Here is a 24,655-nt window from a genome sequence, read left to right as displayed (position 1 = left end):
AGGATAAACATAAATATTTTCTTTGAAATTCATATCTCAAACATTGCTAGCTGTTGATGTTTTGCCAGAATATTAATCTTGATAGAAATTAACTGGAAATTAACTAGACATCTTGAAAGAGACATCTAAGTTGTGCAAATCCAGTCTGTGCTTACTCACAAACACACTAACCTTTCACATCTTTGTCTGCATCTGCTCTCTGCAGAACAAAATCTGGTATAAAGCAAGTGTAACTCAGATTCTATCTCAAAAGATGTAATTACAGAGACACCACAAAAGCATCATTATATGGCAGCTTTACCTATCATGTTTTCCTGGATCATGCAACAATAGGAACCATTTTAATGAGGCTTTAATTGAGTCTGTAGGGATTTCTTTAAGAATAATGCTTATTTTGACTGATTTTTTAAAATAATATTCATTATAAAAGATAACAAAATTATGCAAAGTATAAATATACAAATAAAAATCATCTCTAGTCCCCAGAAATATGAGAACATATGTATGTGAAATATATATTATGCATATATTTAAGATTAAATATTAAGATACATTATGCATATATTTATATCTTCAATATATGCATATGTAATGCACATTATTTTAATTATAATGTATACACAGTTTTGTATCTACTTTTTTTAAAGTATACCTTGAATGTTTTCTCCAATAGTAAAAATTATTGGCAAGAGTGTTTTTTTTTTTTGTTTGTTTGTTTGTTTGTTTGTTTTTTGAGGCAGTGTCTTGCTCTGTCACCCAGGCTGGAGTGCAATGGAGTGATCTCGGCTCACTGCAACCTCCACCTCCCTGGTTCAAGCAATTCCCCTGCCTCAGGCTCCCTAGTAACTGGAATTACAGGTACACACCACCACGCCTGGCCAATTTTTTGTATTTTTAGTAGAGATGGGGTTTCACCATGTTGGCCAAACTGATCTTGAACTCCTGACCTCAGCTGCCCACCTCGGCCTCCCAAACTGCTGGGATTACAGGAGTGAGCCACCGTGCCCAGCCAAGAGTGATTTTTAATGGCTGCATAATTCGTGCATATTCTTGCCTACATCAATTCAAAAATATTCCATTTGCATACAAGGGAGCTTATCTGTGAATGAGTTGATTATGTCTGCCTACAGGCAGAAAAACATGAATGGATATTCAAAACAAACTAAAATGTCACTGTCCTTCAAAGACATTGTGAGCCAAGAATTACCTATATATGTAATAAGTGTAAAAAACTATGCAATAGACTCAATTAGGAAGTGATTTTGGATGGAGGAAATGAATCCTAGGAGACTGTATAGAGTGAGGAAGTTCCATTGATGTCTTCCAAAGCAGACACACACACACACACACACACACACACACACACACACACACACAAATATTCCTTACATATATTAATGTTGGCACTTTTAGAAAACTAACACATTTTTAAAGTTTCTTTATTTCTTATGCATTATAATTTCTTATATGTGTTCACTATACCAAAGGTATAAACATCCTGAACTTTCTATAACCATTGTTTAAGCAAAGAATATGGGCTTGAAACTAAGAAGCTTCCTAGATGCAAACAAAAATCTACACAATTACATTTAAGAGTTCTGAATTTGAGGGTCTCACTTATTTAATATTCAAAGTATAGATGTAGTGTAGAAACTTACGTCTGTTATACTGGGAAGATTCAGTGTCTTAAATTCCACGCAGAATTGAAAGTCAAAATCTATAATAGCAGTATGTCCTTGTTATTGTATATTATGCTCTGAACAACATTTCTTTGGCTGCAGAAATGGCCTTTAACATCTTTTATTCGGTTTGTTCCAAAATCTCATTGTAGTCTTTGTGCCCTCAAATAATCAATCTTTCTACTCAAAGGTCAGCATGAGCTACTATATTCCCAAGGCAGAGAGAATATGACAAAAATGCAATCTGTTGAGGGAAAACACTCCACAGTTCTAACTCCAGAGAGTTAAAGGTCTTCGGACACCTTCTGCGAAACAATAATTTCACAGTGTTTTTTTTGCTAACAGAAATAAATTATCGTTGGCATGTTTTATCAAATAAGCAGAATCAAGGGAACAAGGTTGCAAGTTAAAAACACAATAGCCTACTGTAAACGTCTGCTAAAGTTACAGTTGTAAACAGTTTATGAGAAGACTTAAACAAAGGCTGGGTGTGGTAGCTAAAATTTATATTTCATTGATTTGTTCAAAATAGGACTTTCCTTTATCCTCTAATAAAACACAAATACTTTTAGTAACGATCTTAACTAATTCCAAGCACTGTCTATGCCACTTTGCTGTTTTAAAGAAGATACAGTTTTTGTTTGTATTCCTATTTACTAAAAATTGGTTTGTTATGATTTATGAGCAGTTCATGAGTCTTTATTTATTGAACTCATCTATCAAACACAATTCTAAATACCCCCCAAGGCTCTGGGAAGCTGACTGAATGCTGTTTTGAATTGGTTTCCTAATAACAGAATAGATAGATGGGAATGCTCATTCATCACACAGTTAGGCTTTCCAATATAGATCTGTGTGCCTGGTAGTCATAAAAACCATCATTTTCTATCTTCTTTTTTATATTTGTCTCATTTTCTTAAAAAGGAAGCAAAGTTTATTTCTGATTGGTTTTCAGTCAAATGAGCCCTGTAAGAGGAAGAAATAATAAAGTTCACTTCATTTATGATCCTTGACCTGGTCATAGTGATCATGTATTTTCTTTCTCTAAGGCTAGAGAATAAATGTTGTGGGATAGTAATAAGTAAACAATCAATAAAACAAATTGACTTTAACCAGACGGGAAAGTCAGTTAAGACTAAGTCAAAAAACCCAATATTAAATTCTAAAAAGAGCTGCTTTTATTTTTCCATTCCTCATATCCCTCTCATTAATCAGTTATGTTGCATGGCTCTAATCGTGTTTACTTGGTTACTTGGCATATTTCGTCAGTGGTTAAACTGCTGCTGAACATCCTATTTACTCTGCATATATTATAGAAATCACAGAGCAACCAGAAGTAACAAGAGGTGGGTTTTTTTTTTTTTTAGGTAATAAAGAATTAGTAATTTGTGTGGGAAATGGGAAATTATATTCTAGAATGTTATGAGAGGTTCTTGATAATTTTTTTAAAATAATAGCACCTGCCACAATTAAGATTTTACATTGTCTAAAAAATAAGATACTTATGTTTTTCTATACTGTAATCTTAAAGCATTAAAAAACCATCACAGGACAATTTTTCAATATATATTTCATCTTTTTACATTATTCTCACCATATTCCTGAAAGTAAACCAGAAATTTCCATGCTGGGAGCAGGGAATAGTGAGTGGTCCCTGATAAACAGAGAATGTCCACTGAGCAACAAAGCGGTGAATCCAGGCATGCAGAGTTTAACTGGTCGTGTTACTGGATTCTCAGGTATTATACCGCACTCCTTTTCTCAACACAGTAGCTGCTACTGTAGTGTGCTTTTGTATGCCAGGCTCACTTAGTTGAGTTACTTAAAAGATCTAGAGCATTTTATAAGACAAGAATCAAAGGTTGTGGGAAGAAAATTTAAAAATGGAAACTCACTGCAGCCTAAAATCATCAAGGAAATATTTTTATCTCTACTAATGCAGATGCGAGGGGTGACATTTTAAACAAATTATTATTCATCCCAGAATTGTTTATTGAATATCTGCTAGAATAGGGACAGTACTAATCTTTGGAATTATGACAATGAATAAGAAATGAGAGGGTTTTTAAAAATATAAAACTACATTTATATCTTGTAATTCTTTCCTTCCCAGAGATAATTTAAATGTACAAAAACTATATTTAGAACATCTTAAAGAATTTGGTCATATATTTAAGGTACATCTTTCAAATCAAAGAAAACTAGTCTTTTTTATTATCTTGGCTCACTGCAACCTCCACCTCCCAGGTTCAAGAAGTTCTCCTGTTTCAGCCTCCGGAGTAGCTGGGATTACAGGTGCCCACCACCATCCTGGTTAATTTTTGTATTTTTAATAGAGACGGGGTTTCACCATGTTGGCCAGGCTGATCTTGAACTCCTGACCTCAAGTGTTCCATCTGCCTCGGCCTCCTAAGGTGCTGGAATTACAGGCATGAGCCACCATGCCTGGCTGAAAACTAGCCATTTTTTACGCCAGTTTTGTGGAAATTGCTATAGTATGTATATATTGACCAGTTTGCATGTTTCTTGTGTTATGATATGGAAAAAACAGGCCAGGATATGACAAAGAGAAACCCAGTTAAAGAGTCAACCTAGCAGTTGAGCTCAGAAGATAATTAATTTAAAAAGAAAAACAATTAAGTATAATAAGATGGACAAGTTTGAGGTGAATGTATAGGAAAAACTTTAATGACCAGTACAGAAAAGACAGGGGAACCTGGATCCAATCTAGTGAGCAGTTTAGAGGGCAACTGTCAGTCAGACTGTCTCCTTCAAATCCCAGTTCGATTTTCTACCAGCTGTGTAGGTTAGTACTGTACCTTTAGTTTCCTCATATAAAATGAGGATAATAATAACTATTTAATAGAGATTAAATGTATGAAATTTTATAAAGCATTCAGCAAAGTGAATGGATCATGCTAAGCTCTCAAGAAATTTTAGCTATCATTATTATTATTTCCTATAGTTTATATAGTTTGTAATATGTTAACTCGATCAACAATTGGTAAGCAGCTAACATCTCCATTTTTCTAGGATTGTCCCAACTTCTTCCTAGTATAAATGTTAGTAACACCCCTTTTCTTTTAAAAAGTATTCTAGTTTGAAAAACAAATTATATGATCAGCTTAGCTGTGGGTCTCAGAATAGAATTAGAAAATATCACTCAGAATATACCCAAAGGATTATTAATCATTCTACTATAAAGACACATGCACACGTATGTTTATTGCAGCACTATTTACAATAGCAAAGACTTGGAACTAACCTAATTGCCCATCAACAATAGACTAAATAAAGAAAATATGGCACATATACACCATGGAATACTATGCAGCTGTAAAAAAAGATGAGTTCATGTCCTTTGCAGGGACATGTATGAAGCTGGAAACCATCCTTCTCAGCAGACTAACTCTGGAACAGAAAACCAAACACCACATGTTCTCACTCATAAGTGGGAGTTGAACAATGAGAGCACGTGAACACAGGGAGAGGAACATCACACACTGGGGCCTGTCGAGGGTTGGGGGACTAGGAGAAGAATAGCATTAGGAGAAATACCTAATGTAGATGATGGGTTGATGGGTGCAGCAAACCACCATAACGCATGTATACCTATGTAACAAATGTGCACATTCTGCACATGTGCCCCAGAACTTAAAGTATAATAATTTTTTTAAAAGCCACAAATCAAGTTAGTTCATTGGAAAACAAAAGGAAAATACCACCCCAAAATATATAGCTGGAAAGAGCTGTGGAAAAGGTAGCTATGGGAATATAATCTCGGAGTCTCCAAGGCAGGTGGGGTGCCATCTATCACACATCAGTTCCATAGAGGTAGAGCAACTTTTATGATATTCTGGATAGATTTTGTTGTCCAGAGCAGGGATGGGGGATGTCTCTTCTGAGGAAGAAGAGTCTTTCACTGTGACAATCAAAGGATGATTCCCAAATGAATATTGGTGCTAAGGGAAGAAAAGTTGATGTTGACAAATCAGCAAAGGTTGGACCTTGTGATTCACTGGCTAGGGAGGGAAGAATACAGTTTTCTTAGTTGATTGACTCGAAAGAGTGTCATCACTAAGAGAGATACTATTAAAGGGTTAAAATATGATGAGAAGATAAAGAGCTGCATTTTAGATGTTTTCAGTTGAAAATGCCTATGAGACAGACATCCAAGTGGGATTTTCCAGAAGGCAGTTTTATATCACCAGTTTGGTGTTAGGAGAGCTTTAGAATTGGTAGTTATGTGCCTGGAGGTGGTAGCTTAAGCTTTGTAAGTGACTGAGATCACTTAATAGGAAGAGGCTTTATCAGGGGAACAAATGTGTCAGGGACAGCCTTGGTGAAACACCAGGCTTTTTTACATGATGGACAGAAAAAAAGAGGAAGTACAGATAGTAAGTGGAGAAGACCTGTAAAGAACAACATTATAAGGAGAGGTTCTGCAGGGGACTTTCAGCAGGACTACAGGCTCCCAATAGATCAAAGTAAAGAGTCTATTAGCATTGGTAATTAAGATTCCTTACCTCTTGGAGAAGCCATACAGTGGTGAAATAGGAAGTGGAAAGAAATACATGCAATTTAAGGAGGGAAAAGGATGTAAGGAAGAATGAATCAGCAAGTAGCCCTGCACCATCCAATATGGTAGATACTAGGCAAAAATATTTATATTTTGAATATAAATTAGTTCAAAGTAAGAAATTAAAAATTAAATTTCTCAGATCCACTAGCCACTTACAAGTACTCAGCCAGCCCCATGTGTCTGTCAAGCAGCTATTAGGTTGGACAGCGCAGACATATATTACATTCATTATCACAGAAAGTCCTTTTGGAGAGCATTGGAGCTTGTATAGGAAGAGAGAAGATGGAAAAGGCTGAAGGATATGTTATGTCAGAGAAGGGTCTCTCCCCCCCTCCACAACAACTCAAGCCCCAAGTGAGCGTATGTATAGCCTGCGAGTCAGATATGAGATAAAGAAGTTGTATTTATTAACAGAAAAGAAAAGAGAAAAGATAGGAGAGGCTTTAGAGGGTGCTGGAGAACTGGCATTCAGAACAGTGGAGTAGGGAGAGTTCTTTTTCCAAAAATATGCTAAAAGAAATGGAGAAAGTACAGATGCAGCCTCCTTTGGCAAAGGCAGGAATCAATTAGCTGTAGTAGCCACAGTGACTTATTAAGAAAATAGAGGGCTAGAAAACTAAAAGGGCTTTTCTTTTTTTTGAGATGGAATCTCCCTCTGTCTGTCAGGCTGGAGTGACATGATCTCAGCCCACTGCAACCTCCACCTCCCAGGTTCAAATAATTTTCATGCCTCGGCTTCCTAAATAGCTGGGATTACAGGTACCCACTATCATACCCAGATAATTTTTGTATTTTTAGTAGAGATGGGGTTTCACCATGTAGCCTAGGCTGATCTAAAATTCCTGACCTCAAGTAATCCGCCCGCCTCAGCCTCAAAGTGCTGGGATTACAGACATGAGCCACCACACCTGGCCCTAAAAGTACTTTTTTTTTTTTTCTATGATGAAAATCCCATTGCTTGACTAGGAAAAAGGAGCTGATTTTTAAAATATTAGATAAACCACAGGTTGAAGCAGATGCATGTTGCAATTGGAGTTTGTTTTTTTAGTTAGTAATTATAATAGCTATAATTTAGTGACACTTTATGATATGCACTGGACTGAATATTTTAATATTAACTGTCTTCTTTAAATCTACAAAATAATTTCTAAAGGTTGTTGTCACTGTCTTCGTTACATTAAGTAGAATTTACTTAAAGCCACAGAGTAGCTACAAAATAGGGTTTGATGTGTAATTGAGCGGTTGCCATGTAGGGAAAGGCCAGAGCGCTATAGATGCACCCAAAAGAGACCCCTGAGTTGGATCGGCCAGGAAGCCTTTTTTGATGTAACACCTAAGATCTGAAAGGTGAGGAGCTAGTTTATTAGTGGAGAGGGAGTGGTCCAGGAAGAAGAAACAACATCTTCTAAGAGTTGGTATTCAAGGAAGTGAAAAGTCAGTATGGGTGGAACATAAACCAAAACCAAAGAGGAAATATTGGGAGATGATACAGGGGTCGGGACCACCCAACTTGCTTTATTTATGTTCTACTCCATCTGTTATATTCATTAGATATATTTTCTAAATAAACATCTTAATGTAACTAAGAAAATTGATTAACATTTCAGGATTCCATATTATACTGTGTACACCAGAAGAGGAAAAACTCTTTCTGGTTTGTGCATAGGAATGTAAGAGATAGCCATCTAGTGGTCTCTCTCACGTGTAATGAGATGTTTGTAGAGATTCTGCTCTGAAACTTTATCCTGGCAAGGTCTGTGCAACTGCATGCAGCCAAGCCTATTACATTATTTTAACAATTTTGCTTTCCTAACCCAATGACAATCTTAAATGATAAATTCACATGAACTGGAGTGCTCTACCTTTGGTATTTTGTCACAGCTTTTAGATTTCTACTTACAAACATGAATAACTATGCATCATTCTGAACCTGTCTTCCTCCATCAAGACTAGCCTATACACAGAGGTTGCAGTGAGCCAAGATTGTGCCACTGCCCTTTAGCCTGAGCAAAAGAAAGAGACCCTGTCTCAATAATAATAATAACAATAATAGGGTAAACATATGGATTCAAGTTTTTATTTAATTTAATTTTTTTTGAGATGGGTCTGTCTCTGTCACTCAGGTGGAGTACAGTGACATGATCATAGCTCATTGCCGCCTTGAAATCCTGAGCTCCAGCAGTCCTCCCACTTTAGCCTCCCAAGTGTTGAGGACTATACTTGAATGCCACCACACCCAGCTAATTTTTTTTTTATTTCTTGAAGAGAAGGGGTCTCACTCTGTTGCCCAGACTGGCTTGAACTCTTGGGCTCAAGCAATCCTCCTGCCTGGGCCTCCCAAAGTGCTGGGATTACAGATGTAAGCCTCCACTCCCAGCCTCAAGTTTTTAAATTATGGCTTATCTCTCCCTGAAATACTCTTGTATTTTATTTCCTAAATAAGACATTTCACTGTACAAACATATGAAACTTTATATTTAATATATGATTCAGCAGAATTTAGCAGTAATGTACTGTATTAATTTTTCTTCTGTGAGGCAGAATGCCACTATGCCCTAACAGAGTTGCTTGATTCACAATTTGCTTTGTTCATTTTACTGAGATTGGCCCTATTACTTGGTAATGATTTTCTGACTGAAGATTTCACCTGGGATAAGCTGATTTCACTGGCAAGAATTGAAAACTTGCTTTGAAACATTAAACCAGGACTGTTTGTAAACATGACAGAATCTCTTAGCATCATTTTGGAAAGACTTCATCTCCCCTTGCACCAGTTTCTTAGTAATATTCTTCAGTGAAATATATCACGGCTAAACCAGTATCACCTTCATTTCCTAATGGTCATGAAAAGAGGGTTTATAAATGTTTTCCAATGGTGCTATAAAAGTAATTAAAATGTAAGCAACAGGACTCCATAGTCGTAAGTAATTTCTTCATTTGCAGCACTGAGGATGAGGAAAAGGAAGAACTGGTGGTAGCTTTTGGGTTTGGTGTAGGAGAGCGGGTTTGTGTTTCCATTGAGAATACGGAAGATATAAATGGATTTGAAACCATCATGGAAATGATGAGGGTTAAAATACTTGACCAACTTTCTGTGGTTATGTTTTGTATATGTGATAATACGGAATTAGAGTCTCATACCCAAATTTACTCCTTACAGGAAGGCATAAATACATTTTAGTGATGAATCACCCTAAGATCAGTTTATTAAAATCTTTTCCTTTGTTTGAAACTGATTTAAAAGTATTCTTTGCTCAAAAAAATTATTTTTCTCATTTGCTCATTTTTTGTTTGTTTGTTTAAGAAGAACAACTACAGCTACTTACAGTAGCACTGCTAACAAAATAATAAGAAAATTTAGGTTTCCCAGTTGTCAAATGGATACATATTTACTTAGTTTTACAGGAAATGTATATTTCCTGTTCACGAAATGTATATTTTATTTCTTGGGGCTTATACTTTAAGAGGTTTTTAAAGGCAACTGCAAAGAGTTTCTTGTGCAGATAGCTGTTATCTAATGTAGCGATTGATGATATTTTATTTTAGAAATCTGATAAGCTCTTAATTTCCATATCAATTAAACTATACTGTGAAAACCATTTATTGAAATGTGCCATGCAATTATGTCAATATGTCAATAAATGTTATAACAGAAAGAAATAGATGATATATGAACTAAAGTATTTCACTGCTCTAGCAGTTTTTCTCTGTTTTTCTCCCTGTGTTTGAAAGTCTGAGTGCAAACTTCTCTCGTATTTATTGTGAGAAGCAAACAGATATTTTTTAAAGCACCAAACTTTGTAAATTTTGCAATCTTATCTACGCTCCACGGCCTTATCTCTTCTCTTTTTTCCACAGGTGATTTCTATTCACTACTTTCCAAGCTGCTAGGAGAAAGGGAAGATGTTGTTCATGTGCACAAATATAATCCTACAGAAAAGGCAGAATCAGAGTCAGACCTGGTAGCTGAGATTGCAAATGTAGTCCAAAAAAAGGATCTTGGTCGGTCTGATGCCAGAGAGGGTGCAGAACATGAGAGGGGTGATGCTATTCTTGTCAGAGACAGAATTCACAAATTCCACAGACTAGTATCTACCTTGAGGCCACCAGAGAGCAGAGTTTTCTCATTACAGCAGCCCCCATCTGGTGAAGGCACCTGGGAACCAGAACACACAGGAGGTGCGTGTAGGGTTTCTTTTAAGGAATGAAGTGTGAAATGCTACAATCCACATTAGTAAAACCTGAAGGGAATAAGAAATTAATGGGTGAAAAAAATTCATCAATGAAAAGGACTTATCATTAGAAAAAATATTACTCAGATTTGGGCTTCAGATGTCACTTTGAAGATTTTTTTGTTTGTCTGTTTCGGTTTTGGTCTAATACTGCATACATTTAGCATCTGTTCAGTTGGATGATTTGGGGAAAGGAGGCATATGAAATTCGGGATAAAAATTCTTACCAAATGAATATTTTTTCTTTTGCTCAATGGAAATACATTGAAAATTCAAAACCTGATATGTAGAGTCCCAGTGTAAGAAATGATCATACACTGTCTCCTTGTAAGGTAATTAAATTCCTCTCAAAGGAATCTTATACTTTCAACATTCTCATCCAGCTGACTTGTAAAATATAACCATTTTTATGAATTTGATTTCTTAAGTTTCATTATCGATTACAATCTTAATTGGAAAGTTGAGTATTGCTGAAGGACCTCTAGAAAGTCAATAACTATCAGATTTATCTTTATTTCTAGCCAAAATAGGCTTCCTTAAGTAGAGGACAGACAATACCTTACTCCCTTCAGGTTTCTGTACCAGCAAGCTATGGATGCCTCATCTTTGTCTTTAATTGTGTTGTGGCCTCTGTGATATTGATTGTGTTTCACGTTACTTGCTAATGTGGAAAGCCACATAACACAGCATGTGGAGATAATCTCCAAAAAAGTAACAAATATGCATGCATGGCAGCTGTCCACATGTGGGCTGGAATGGCACAGGCTTGATGTTTTCAAATTCAGCTTTGCAGGAAGTCATAAATTATTCAACACCCAGCTGATTTTTATTTATAATTGAAAAAAGTTAGCATGCAGTGCCTTTTGCTCACATGAGAGTTTCAAGCATTATCCATTGGGACTAGCCGAATGGTTTCTGAGAGATGTTAACCGGAACCTGGATTTTTAACTTTTCGTATTTAAACAGGATCAGACCTGCTCTAGCTCCTTCTGGATTTATCGAATAAAACTGTGTTTCTCAAGAGGTGGTCCTTGGACCTCCTTGCATCAGAATCATGCAGGGTGCGTAAGAAAAATTTAGAACCCTCAGTCTTATCAAAGAACAGCTGAATTAGCATCTCTGAGTATGATGCCTAGAAATTTGCAGTTTATCATTGCCCCTATGCATTTCAAAACACACAGGGGTGTCTGTCTGAACTTATATTTTAAGGACAGTGAAATGTAACCCAGAAAACATGGAAATATAAAAGGGAAAAGAGCGTCTTTTGTGAGAATGCAATTGTGTTCCTGTGTGAAATGTGAGTTGCAGCATGCTTTATTCCATGACTTGTCTTCGTTATTCTTGGATTTGAAATGATAATTATGGTCATTTGTAGGTATCAGGAGTGTCAATGTCACAGTCAGAATTTGACTTAAGATATTGCATTTCTGAAACCTACCAAGTATTTCTACGAAATAAATTTTTAAATACCGAGTGCACATACTTGGCAAATATCCTCTTGGTTTCCAGGGTGGTCAAATGACAGTGCTCAAGAGAAAAATGCTTCTGTAGGATCTAGCGAGGGAAATTTCCTTCCTGTGAATGTCACTGAAGTGAATAACAATGAGTCATAGAAACATTCAGCACAACTGCAAATTAAGAAAGGAGCATGTATTTCCTTATTTAAATGATTTGATGTTATTTCGCTACTCTAATTCCAAAAACCGTTAAAAATAAAATGCAAAATTCATATTTAGGTTACCTATTTCTAAAAGGCTTTTTCTTAATTCTCTTTCACCATTTACTATAATGCAGTGTAATAACTAACTTTAATTGATGCTGTTGCATTCCCTTGGGTAAGCCAGAGGAAAACCTATCCTCAGGAAGCTTCCATTTTGCAAAAAATAAAGTAGGACATTATCAGCATATAAGTCTCTAATAAAACTTATTAGTAATCTAATTAATGTCTAGTCCTCAGGGTATAGTCAAGGATAATAAATTTGATGAATAATCTTTCATTGTTTCTCTCATACCCTTTCTTTACTCCAGGCAAAGCTGAGAATGAGCCTAATGGTCTGGAGGAATTAACTGTTTCCCTAAGTGCCTAATTTGCTATAAGGAATTCTATTTGCTGCAAAGAAGAAAGTAACTTTTTATATGAGATTATTACTAAAACAGAACTGTCAGGCTGTTCTGTTGCTTAATATTATAGCTCATACTTATTTCAGATATCTTTGACGCCTGTTGTTAATTTTCAAATAAAGAAACTGAAGCCAGAAGTTAATCTATTTGAATGGGGTCACAGATCTAAATCTAAAACTTGGACGTTATGATTTCCAATGTTCATCTTCTAGTTTCTTAAATTTCAATACAGTTGTGCTCAAAGAGATGCTAATGGGCTTGCTCAGTTTAGATAAACTTCCCAGGAACACTGGACCCTCACTGCTTAGAAAATGGAGATTTCTTCTCAGAATCCTGTTTGGATGTCCCCAGTTCTTGACACCAGCATAATCTAATACGACAGTGTTCTCTGCAGCAATATTTTAGATTTCATCAATTGGTCTATATGTTGAAACTGTAATATGGTTATGAAGCCCATCCAGCTGACTTGAGGGTTCAAAGATGAAATTAACAGATCAGCTACAAAATCTGGGTGTGACTGTATTAGGCCCAGGAACACCTGAGGGTTTTAAAAACCATACTATTTTCTGAACCTTTAGTCTGGTCAGGATTCCACTTGTTTTCCACCTTGGCATCTACCTTTAAAATTGGATTCTCCACCTCATTATGGGTGGGATATCAGTGGTCACCAAGCTGCACGAAGAACACATGATATCTTCTGGCTTTGCACAGCTGAGAAGTTCTTGTCATTCCCCAGAACAAGTTAGTTAAGTACTGTGTCTTCATTGTGTCTCTAGGAGTATGAATATCTGCGAATAGCATTTTTTTTAGGTTTTATCTTCATGATTTTTGGTGAAGATCAGAAAACTCTGAACAATTGTGAAAACAGCATTAGCAACAGAAACTTCCTGGACAAGTTCAGATAAGCTAGACTAGAGATTTTCAAATTGTTTTTGAAAGGGAATGCCTCAAGTAGGTGGTAGTAGTCACAGCCTTCCCAACACACATGTGTGCATGCATGTAAACACACACACACACACATACATACACACACACACACACACACACACACACACACACACACCAGCTTCCCCAAAAGCAGTTCTGTATCAAATTTGGAAACTGCTTCATAGAGACAATATAATGTAGGCTATTGTGGGTTGTGGCACCCAACTGCCCAGTGGCTTTGAATTTCAGATACACAGTTTTCTATGTGGTCTCTACGCAAGTTTAAAAAAAAAATCCTCATGTATAAATGAGGGTTATAATAGTATACTACTCGCAGGGTTCAATTGGGGTCAAATGATATTATACGTGCAAAGTGCTTTGAACAGTGTCAGCACGTAGAAAGCATTTAAAAATGTTATGATATATTAACAATTGTGATTATTATTACTACCATTACTGTCATGTGAGATTGAGATTTTTTAAATTAAATACCAAAATATGGATATTAATTACTTGATCTTAAGCAGCATTTGTAAGTCAGAGAATTTTCTTCCAGTATGCAGGAAAGCAATAAAATGTGGCATTCTAAGTTGATAAGCTGAGAAAGTGACTTGGCAGTGTTTAATCACAATGGGAGCTTGTGGTTCTTCAAATGTCTGATGACTTACATTGATCTATCTTGATATTTGCATGTGATACATGACATAGAGTGTGAAAATACTAACCTCAATAAACTAAGAAGCAGATGCACTCCTGTTTAGACCTAGTATAGTTTAGTTTCTATTATTAATAGTTTAAATAGAGACAGCACTAATAGAGTAGAAACAAAATCTTAGGTACCTTTATTCTAGTTGCCCTCTGGAAACTAGACTCATTGAACATTTAAAAAGTAAAACTAGCTATTCTGTGGCAACTTTGATTGGACTACCACATACTGGCACGTGGAAGCCTGATTGAACATGTATTACAAACCTCTGGATGTCAGAAAATACACCTGCATTTGTGTGACAATTCTGATCAACTAAAAGGATTCAGAAGTTGTTCAATTATTCTTAACATACATTTAGTTTTTTCTTCATTTCTATGAACAACTTATACTTAATTTCAGAATCTATTCTTATATTTCAGTCATATGCTTACATCTACGTTCAAGTCTTGCAGAATTTTCAAGGCGAAATAAACAATTCAGTTGGCTGAATTTTCTCATCTCTGGATGGGAGGAGAATGGTAAAAAAAATAAACACGTATGCATAGCACTTACTTTGAGGCAAGCTTAGTGTTTTAGATGCATTGATTCATTAGAGAGGAAGAAAGTGATGCATAGAAATATTAAGTCACACGCCCAAAATGCCGTAGCTCAAGAAACTAAGATGCAAAAGCAGACCGTCTTGCTCCCATCTTGCTTCTTAATCACTCTGTTATTCTACATCTCACACACACACATACACACAAACACCCTGGATATCCAAATAGGAAGAGGACTTTTTTCCAGTGATCTAATTATCTTATGCTACAATTGTAATAACTATAGGTATCATAGGTGTATTGGTTATGCTTTCTCAGTCAATATTCAGCCAGTTTGACCAACATGAAAATCTCATTTGCAATTAAAGAAACTTCAAAAAGGAAAGGAATTCTGCTGATGCTTTTGAGCCCCTATTTATATAGTACATCTCTTCCTCACTTCACTCTCATTAAATGAAACATTATAATTAATTCTTGTTTTCTTTCTTACTTTGGTATAAATATTTCTACAATAGTTTTAGTTAATTATAGTTATTGCTGGCACTTCTGATGAATAACAATTCCTGACCAAAATAAGGCATCCTTTTCTGAAAAGATGAAAATTTACAAGTACAGAAAAAGCAAGTGCCATATTTTGTTTTTGTTGAAGTCCTCTAGTTATATTTTTCAGTCCTATTTCTTAAAATTAAATGTGAAGATCCTTGTTACACTGAAATTAATTCATAGTTCTGGGTTTTAAATTATATTTTTTTCTCAACTTTAGCTCTGTTAGTCTTTATGTAACACAGATAAATGAATGCCCTTTCAAATACTTATTAATAATTTCATGTGAATGCAACGATGATCAGTAATATTAATCTCTCTGGGAAAGTGTAATTTATTAATTTTTTTCATGATTAATTGATGCAATTTTAATAGCAATGTTTAATTTTTTTCTAAAAGTAGTAACTTCTTTTTCTAACTATATGGCAGAATATGTGGCTGTATATTAACCTTTATTTATAATAAGTGTAAAGATTCCTTATAGAATAATATGATTTATTTATCATAAAATGTGTTATATGTCACTGGAAAAATATTTCAAGGTTTCATGGGTTCTTTCAACTTTTAAATAATCTTTTAGAAATAAAAACAAATTTGTAACAAAGCTACTAGGATCAATAGCTAATGTATATTTATCTTATTTTTCTAAAAGTGTTGTTTCCAGTAATATAATCTCAACTCCAGAGTTTAAAAATAAGCAGTCAAGCTTGAAATAATTCTATCATTTGCTATCTGAATTTAGAGCAACTGACAGAGTTGGGAATGACTTTCCCAAGGGCATGGGTAAGAAATTTGCATTTAATTTTTAAGCTAAAACTGTTAATCTGCAGCATTAACTAGTCGTATATTGAATCATTTCTTAAATAATAACCAAGAAAAATCTGAACTGGAATTTTTAACTTCTCTATCATCAAAAGTGTTTAAGGTTGAACCCAAATATATTTTATCATATACTTTATTTAGCAAAGATTTGAATTTGTCCTTAATTGGGGATTAGGAAATAATTATCCCTGAAATTGAGGCCTAAAGTCTGGCTCAAGGCTGAAGTTCTTTTCCTGTCAAATGAGACAGTTATGTGGAACAATTTTGACATCGTTCTAGCATTCTCTAATTCTCATATTGTGATGAGCAGGAATTGGAAGAATGATCAATATTAATTCCATCTACATACACACTAGTCCTAAATCACTGCCTTTATTCTTGATCATTTCCTCTCATAGGGAATAGCCTTTAACTGCCTAATAATTTAAAATATTGTGTAACTGGAAGCAAAAATATTAATTAATTTAGCTAATCTTCACAGAAAAAAAATCATGAACTCAGTTTTTCTTTAACTATCCCGGAATTTCTGTTTAATAAAGAGACTCAGATCCTGAAAATTTTGAACTCTTGACTAAGTAATATAAGTGTGCAAATATCTGCATTGTCATGAGCTTTGAGATTCCCTGGAAGCCAGCTAGAAGTTTCAGGAGTGGTGAATGAGTACAGAATTAAAATGAGAGGAGAATGGATGAAGTGCAACCTGATATTCAAGCAACTTTAAAATCATTAACATTTGGGGGGTGGAGGATGACATATCTATCTGTTGATTTATCTAGTCATCTCTAATTCTAATGCATATACTCTGTTTCCAGAGTTCACTTTCAAAAATACAGCGTTAATCATGTCATCCATGTATTAAATTTTTCCATGGCATATACCATCAGAGGGCCTAAGACAATTCCTCTCTGCCCAGCACTGCCCCTACCAGTGCTTGCCCACATTGTTGAGGCCTGGGGATCAACTCAACCTGCCTGAGTCCAGACACATTGCCCAGGGATTTGAAGATTCACCCACCCCATCTACCACCACTAGTGTCTATGCACTCCTCCTAGGGGGTGTAAGGACATGTCTGTCAAGCCTGCCATCACCACTGCTGCCAGAGCCCACCTGCATGAGCCACATGGGGACCTGAGGATGGGTCCTTTCAGCCCACTACCACCACTGCTGGTATCCATGTGTACCGCTTGGCGATTTGAGGATAGGTTCAGTGCTACTACTGCCTTCACTGATGCCATGCATGCCACCCATGGACCCAGGGACCTAACTGCCCACCCAGCCCACCACTGCCACTGCCAGAACCTGAATAAGCTGCCTGGACCTGCTACCACGATACCTGTGTACACCACCCAGAGGCCTAAAGACTGGCATGCTCAGCTCACTGTTGCCACCAGTGGGGCCCAAGGATTAACCCACCTTGCGTCCCTGTCCTCAGAGAAGCCCCACCATAGCCTCTACTAAAAACTATCGCTTAAGTTGCTGAGGAACTCAAAGACACCACTGATGCTGACTTTAACCAAAGAAATCATACAGAGACTACTGTGCCCACCTAGAATCAAAGCCAAAGCACCCTATTCAACTGACACTATAGTTTGTCTATAAAGAAAAACCTTTTTCCTTTCCTTATGATACCCAATCTATAAAATTGGAAGAAGCAACTGTCTTACCACATATAGAGATATCACTGTAAGTACAGAAGAAACATGAAAAGGAAACATGACACCTCTAATGGAACACAATAATTCTCCAGCAACATACTCAACAAAAAGAAATTATGAAATTCCTGAAAAGGAATTCAACATAATGATATTAAAGAAGCTCAGTAAAATACAAGAGAACACAGATAAAAAATACAAAGAATTCAGAAAAACAGTTTATGATCTGAATGAGAAATTTGACAGAGATATTATAAAAAAGAGTCAAACAGAAATCCTGGAACTGAAGAATTTAATCAAATGAAATAAAAAATACTGTTGAGAACTTCAACAATAGACTAGATCAAGCAGAAGGAAGAATTTCTGAATATGAAGACATCTTTTAAAATAACCCAGCTAGGTCAGGCATGTGACTCATACCTGTAATCCCACACTTTGGGAGGCTGAGGCAGGTGATTTGCTTGAGGTCAGGAGTTTGAGACCAGACTGGACAATGTGGCAAAACCCCATGTCTACTAAAAATACAAAAAAAAAAATAGCCAGATGGGGTTACATGTGCCTATAATCCCAGCTACTTGGGTGGCTAAGGCATGAAAATCACTTGAACCTATAGGGCGGAGATTGCAGTGAGCCAAGATAGCACCACTGCACTCCATCCTGGATGACGGTGAGATTCTGTCTCATTTAAAAACAAACAAAAAAAAAACATGAGATTTTAAAAAGAAAAAAATATTTTAAAATGAAGAAAACCTACATAATATGATATATAGGGCACTGTAAACTGACTAAATATTCAAATTTTGTTGTTCTATGAGGTGTAGAGATGGACAAAGGCATAGAAAACCTATGTAATGAAATAGCAGCTGAAAGCTTCCTGTTTTGGAAGAGATCTAGATATCCAGATACAGGAATCCCAGTCATCCCTAAATAGCTTCAACCTAAAAGGTCTTCTCCAAGAAACATTATAGTGGAATTTTCAAAAGTCAAAAACAAAGATTAAATTCTAAAAACATCAAAAGAAAAGCATCAAGTCCATGTAAGGAACCCTCCTTCTTTAGTCCGAAGGAGGGTTCCTTACATGGACTTGATGCTTTTTTTAGTAAATGTAAACCTTACAGATCAGGAGACAGTGCAAATTGATATATTCAAAGCGCTAAAAGCAAAAAAACAATTCATCCAAGAATGCTATTCCCAGCAAAGTTTTCCAAGACAAGCAAAACTTGTGGGAATTCATTAGCATTAGAACATCCCTGCAATAAATGCTTAAGAAAGTCCATATTTTACCTCTATAAGCAAAAGAACAATATCTACCATCACAAAAACACATAAAAGTATAAAATTCAGTGGCAGAGCAGATACACAAATGAGAAAGAGAAAGGACTCAAGTGTTGCCACAGCAAAAAAAACATCAAACCACAATGACATTAAGAAAGGGAAAAAGGCTCTACAAAACAACCAGAAAATAATTAACAAAATAACAAGAGTAAGTCCTCACCTACTGATGATAACCTTGAATGTAAATGGATTAAATTTCTCACTTAAAATATGCAGACTGCCTTAATGGATAGAAATATATAACTCAACTATTTGCTGCTCATAAAAACTCACTTCACATTTAAGATACAAAAGACTGAAGTGAAGTGATGGTCAAATATATTTCATGCAAATGAAAAACAAAAGCAAGCATGAGTAGTTATGTATGAGGTAAAATGGCCTTTAATAACGGTAAAAGCAACAACAACGATGAAGTGATCATTATATAATGACAAAGGGATCGATTCAGCAGGAGGATATACCAATTCTAAATATGTATGCATGCAACACTGTAGCACAGAGCTATAAAGGAAATATTATTTGACCTAAAGTGTGAGATAGACTCCAACACAGTAATGGTTGGGGACTTCAACCATTGTTAGCATTAGACAGATCATGTAAACAGAAAATAAACATTGAACTGAAATTGCACTTTAGACCAAATTGGCCTAATAGACATTTACAGCACAATTTATCCAACAGCTTTAGAATGCACCTTCTTTTTATCAGCACATGTAACATTCTCCAGGATAGACAGTGTGTTAGGCCATAAAACATGTCTCAACAAAATTTTAAAAATAGAAATTCTATCAAGTATTTTCTTGGACCACAAAGAAAAAAGCTAAAATTCAATAACAAGAAGAACTTTGGAAGCTGTACAAATACATGGAAATTAAGCAACATGCTCATGATCAACTATTGGGTCAACGAAGAAATTAGGAAGGAAATCAAAAAAAATTTTGAAACAAATGAAAATGGAAACGCAATATACCAAAACCTATAGAATATAGCAAAAGCAATGGTAAGAAGGAAGTTTATAGCAATAAATACCTACATCAAAAAGTAGAAGGATGTCAAATAAACAACTTAACAATGCACTTCAAAGAACAAGGAAAGCAAGAACAAACCAAACCCAAAATTAGTAAAAGGAAAAAATGAAGATCAGAGCAGAACTAAATGAAATAGAGACTTAAAAAAAATACCAAGGCCAATGAAAAAAAGTTGGTTTTTTGAAAGATAAACGAGATGAGTAAACTGCCCCCTACACTAACCAAGAAAAAAGAGAAAAGATTCAAATAAATAAAATCAGAAATGAAAAAGGTGACATAGCAACAGATGCCACAGAAATATGAAGAATCATTAGAAATAATAATGTTTTGAACAACTGCATGTGAATAAATTAGAAAACCTAGAGGATATAAATAAATTCCTGGAAGCATATAACCCACCAAGCTTGAACTAGAAAGAAACAGAAAACCTGAACACACCAATAACAAGTAATGAGATTGAATCAGTAATAATAATAATAATAATTCCCATCAAAGAAAAGCCCAGGACCAGATGACTTTACTGCTAAATTGTACCAAAATTATAAAGAACTAGTATCAGTTCTTTTCAACCTATTCCAAAATGTGGAAGAAGAGGGAATTCTTCCTAATTTATTCTATGAAACCAGCATTATCTTGATACCAAAAGCAGATAAGGATACAGTGAAAAAAAGAGAAACAGCAGACCAGAATCTCTGATGAACTTAAATGCAAAATCCTCAACACAGTACTATCAAACCAATTTCAGAAACACATCAGAGAGATAATGCATAATGATCAAGTGAAATTTATTGTTGGGATATGAGGATGGTTCAGCAATAAACATGATACAGCACATCAACAGAATGAAGGACAAAAACCATATGATTATATCAATAGATGCAGAAAAAGCATTTGCTAAGTCTACTTTTCTGCATAACAAAAACTCTCAAAAAATTACGCATAGAAGGAATATACTTCTATGTAATAAAGTCCATATACAACAAACCCAAAGCTGACATCACAGTGAATGGAGAAAAGAGGAAAGCCTTTTCTTTAAGAACGGAAGAGGACAAGGATGCCCACTTTGACCATTCTTATTTCACAGAGTACTAGAAGTTCTAACTAGAGCAGTCAGGCAAGAAAAGGAACCAAAAGACACCCAAATCAGAAAAGAGGAAGTAAGATTGTTCCCTCTTTGCAGATGACATGATTTTATATAGAGAAAAACCTTAGGAGTTCACCAAGAAAACTCTTAGAACTTACAAAGAAACTGAGTAAAGTTTCAAGACACAAAGTCAACATATGAAAATCAGTAGCATTTTTATACACCAATAATGAACTAGCTGAAAAAGAAATCAAGGAAGAATTCTTATTTAAAATAGCTTTAAAAAATACTGATGAATAAATTTAACCAAGGAGATGAAGATCCCTGCAAGGAAAACTACAAAACATTGATGAAAGAGATTGAAGATAACACCAAAAAAATGGAAAAATATTTCCTGCTCATGGACTGAAAAAAATCATGTTGTTAAAATGACAATACTATCTGGCATGGTTTGGCTGTGTCCCACCCAAATATCATCTTGAATTGTAGTTCCCACAATTCCCATGTGTCATGGGAGGGACGCAGTGTGAGGTAATTGAATCATGGGGTCAGTTTCCCCCATACTGTTCTCAGGGTAGTGAATAAGTCTCACAAGACCTGATGGTTTTATAAAGGGAACCCCTTTTGCTTGTCTTACATTCTCTCTTGTCTGCCACCATGTCAGACATTCCTTTCACCTTCCACCATGATTGCGAAGCCTCCCCAGCCACGTGGAACTGTAAGTCCATCAAACCTCTTTTTCTTTATAAATTACCCCAGTCTCAAGTATGTCTTTATGAGCAGTGTGAAAACAAACTAATACAATCTACAATTTTAATGTAATCATTATACCAATGAAATTTTTCAAAAAGGAAAGGAAGTCAATCAAAGGGATAATTGTACCCCCATGTTTACTGCAATACTATTTACAGTAGCCAAGTTATGGAATCAACCTAAGAATACATCAACAGATGATTGGATAAAGAGAAGGTGGTGTGTGTACACAATTGAATACTATTTAGCCATAAAAAAGAATGGAATTTTGTCACTTGCAGCAAATGGATGAAACTAGAGGTCATTATGTTAAGTGAAATAAGCCAAACAGAAAGACAAATACCACATTCTTACTCATACGTGGAAGCTTAAAACATTGATCTCATGGAGACAGAAAATAGAATGGTAGTTACCAGAGTCTAGGAAAGATCCATGGGAATAGAGAAGTTGGTTAATGAGTACAAACACGTAGAGAGATGAAATAACTTTTAGTGTTTGATAGCACAGCGGGTTAAATATAGTTAACAACAATATATTGTCTGTTTCAAAATAGCTAGAAGAGAAGACATTAAATGTTTCCAACACAAAGAAGTGATAAGTGTTCAAGGTGATGTATATTTTAAATACCGTGATTTGATCATGCTTGTATCAAAATATCTCAGGTATCCTATAAATATGTACAATCATTTTGTACCAATAAAACATGTTTCTAAACCTTCAGTGGTTCCCAATTGCCTGTAGCAGAAGTTTGCAATTGTTTTCCCTTTTATGACAAGCAAGCGTGATAGATGATAGATGATAGATACTGTTCATCTACTGTTCATCTGAGCAGCTCCATTCACATCCACTGCTATGCCTAAAATTATTTGCAAATTCAGGCATGCCAGCTGTAATTCTGCCTACCTTCTCTCCAAATCAGGAAGGCATATCACAATACACGAGTGACAATAACATTTTCATATGCTCTAAAATATTTCAAAAGCAAATTATTCCTTGACACTGTGCTTTACTGCTGCTAATAAAGCACTTGTAACGTGCCTCAAAATTATCAGCAGAGGTCAAGATAGCACAGCTACACACTATATTATCATTGTTAAATCCAGACTCTTTTAGGTGGTATCAGTACATTTTCCAGTGTAAACCACATCTCAGGATCAGCTAATCCAGTCCCCAGCCCCCCATTCCACCTGGCATACACGCATATCCTTTCCAGATTATTTTGAAAATCTTAAAATACATTCTGCAGTTATAAATATCCTCACTTTTATTCTTTTTGACCAAAATATTCTCTGCCTACTTCTACACTTGATAAACCCCACCTTACCTTTAAGTGCAAACATAAATGTTTGTTTCCATGGGGAACCTTTTAAGTGGGCCTTAATCCTATCCTAGTCCAGCCCAAACGTCGGGAAGGATTCTGGACCCTCTCACATATTCCTGTACTACTTTGTGTCGTAAGTATTGGGTTCCTGAGTTTTTTAAACATTTTATTCTGTCACCTTCCTATCTTATTATAGCCCTATTATATCTTATATTATATTATATCATTTTATGTTATATTTACCAAGGCCAAAAACCATGTTTTATTCCTTTGCACTCCCAGATTCTAGCATAGCTACTTACCTAGTAAGTACGCTTAGGGAATAGTTGTTGAAGATGCTTCAGCAAAAATAAAAAAGAAAGAAAGAAAATGCTTCAGCAAAGGTTGTCCTAATCTGGGCATCCTATTAATTGTGCTATGTTTTGTTAATTTTTATTAAAGAAAAAAATGCACAAAGTTTAAAATACTTTGGATGAAAGATACTTTTTCTTTTCTATAGTTGACAGAATTATTTAAAAGTGCTTGTCCTCACACAAGCATCCTCTCAAGTTTTCATAGCTGATCATACAAGCTTTGAGCTTCCCTTTCTGCCCCCAGTCTTTAATATCTGTCTTTGAGGATTTCACTTTATGTTACCACATCCTTCATAGGGTGGCAAGGAGAAATGAGACTCAAATTGCTGCCTTTCTTTTCAGAATATTTGTTGAAGTATTTGGGAGGGAAAGAATATTAATGCTGACACAGTAGCTTTCACAGTGATTTTCATAGCTCTATATCCTCAATTAGTATAGATATATACATTGTACCCTTTATTGTTGAAGTATTTGGAAGGGAAAGAATATTAATGCTGACACAGTAGCTTTCACAGTGATCATCCTAACTCTATATCTTCAATTAATATTGATGCACACACTCCTTTATTCGTGAGCATGTTTATAAAGGTGATTAACACAAATGAGGCTGGCCACGGTGGCTCACACCTATAATCCCCACGCTTTGGGAGTCTGAAACAGGAGGATCACTTGAGCCCAGGAACTGGAAACCGTCCTGGACAACACAGTGAGATGCCGTCTCTAGAATAAATTGTTTTCTTAAATTAACTGGGCATAGTGATGCACGCCTGTTGTCCCGCTACTCAGGAGACTGAGGCGGGAGGATTTCTTGAGCTCAGCAGGTTGAGGCTGCAGTGAGCTGTGATGGTGCTACTGCATTCTAACCTGGGAGACAGAGTGAGACCCTGTCTCAAAACACCTACACACACAAACCCAGATATTCTCTGAAGATAAATGTATTCTGATAAGAAATAAGAATAATTTGGAAACCATTCAGTC

The 24,655-nt window shown here is 35.7% G+C and overlaps 1 protein-coding gene across 10 annotated transcripts in view; it reads left to right on the top strand.

Moving 5' to 3' along the window:
* The window catches only part of PAM (peptidylglycine alpha-amidating monooxygenase), a 282,041-nt gene that overhangs the window by 218,483 nt on the left and 38,903 nt on the right, over positions 1-24,655 (top strand). For 7 of the 10 annotated variants that reach the window (XM_074383140.1, XM_074383136.1, XM_003920719.4 and 4 more), the window contains one exon: positions 10,120-10,440. The exons of the other annotated variants lie outside the window; for them this stretch is intronic. In XM_074383140.1, coding sequence (XP_074239241.1) covers positions 10,120-10,440 — 321 coding nt within the window. The remainder of the gene's footprint in view (positions 1-10,119; positions 10,441-24,655) is intronic. 10 annotated transcript variants of the gene reach the window in all.

Source organism: Saimiri boliviensis, chromosome 1, assembly GCF_048565385.1.
Source record: "Saimiri boliviensis isolate mSaiBol1 chromosome 1, mSaiBol1.pri, whole genome shotgun sequence".
NCBI lineage: Eukaryota > Metazoa > Chordata > Mammalia > Primates > Cebidae > Saimiri > Saimiri boliviensis.
This window is presented reverse-complemented; position numbering and strand designations above follow the sequence as displayed.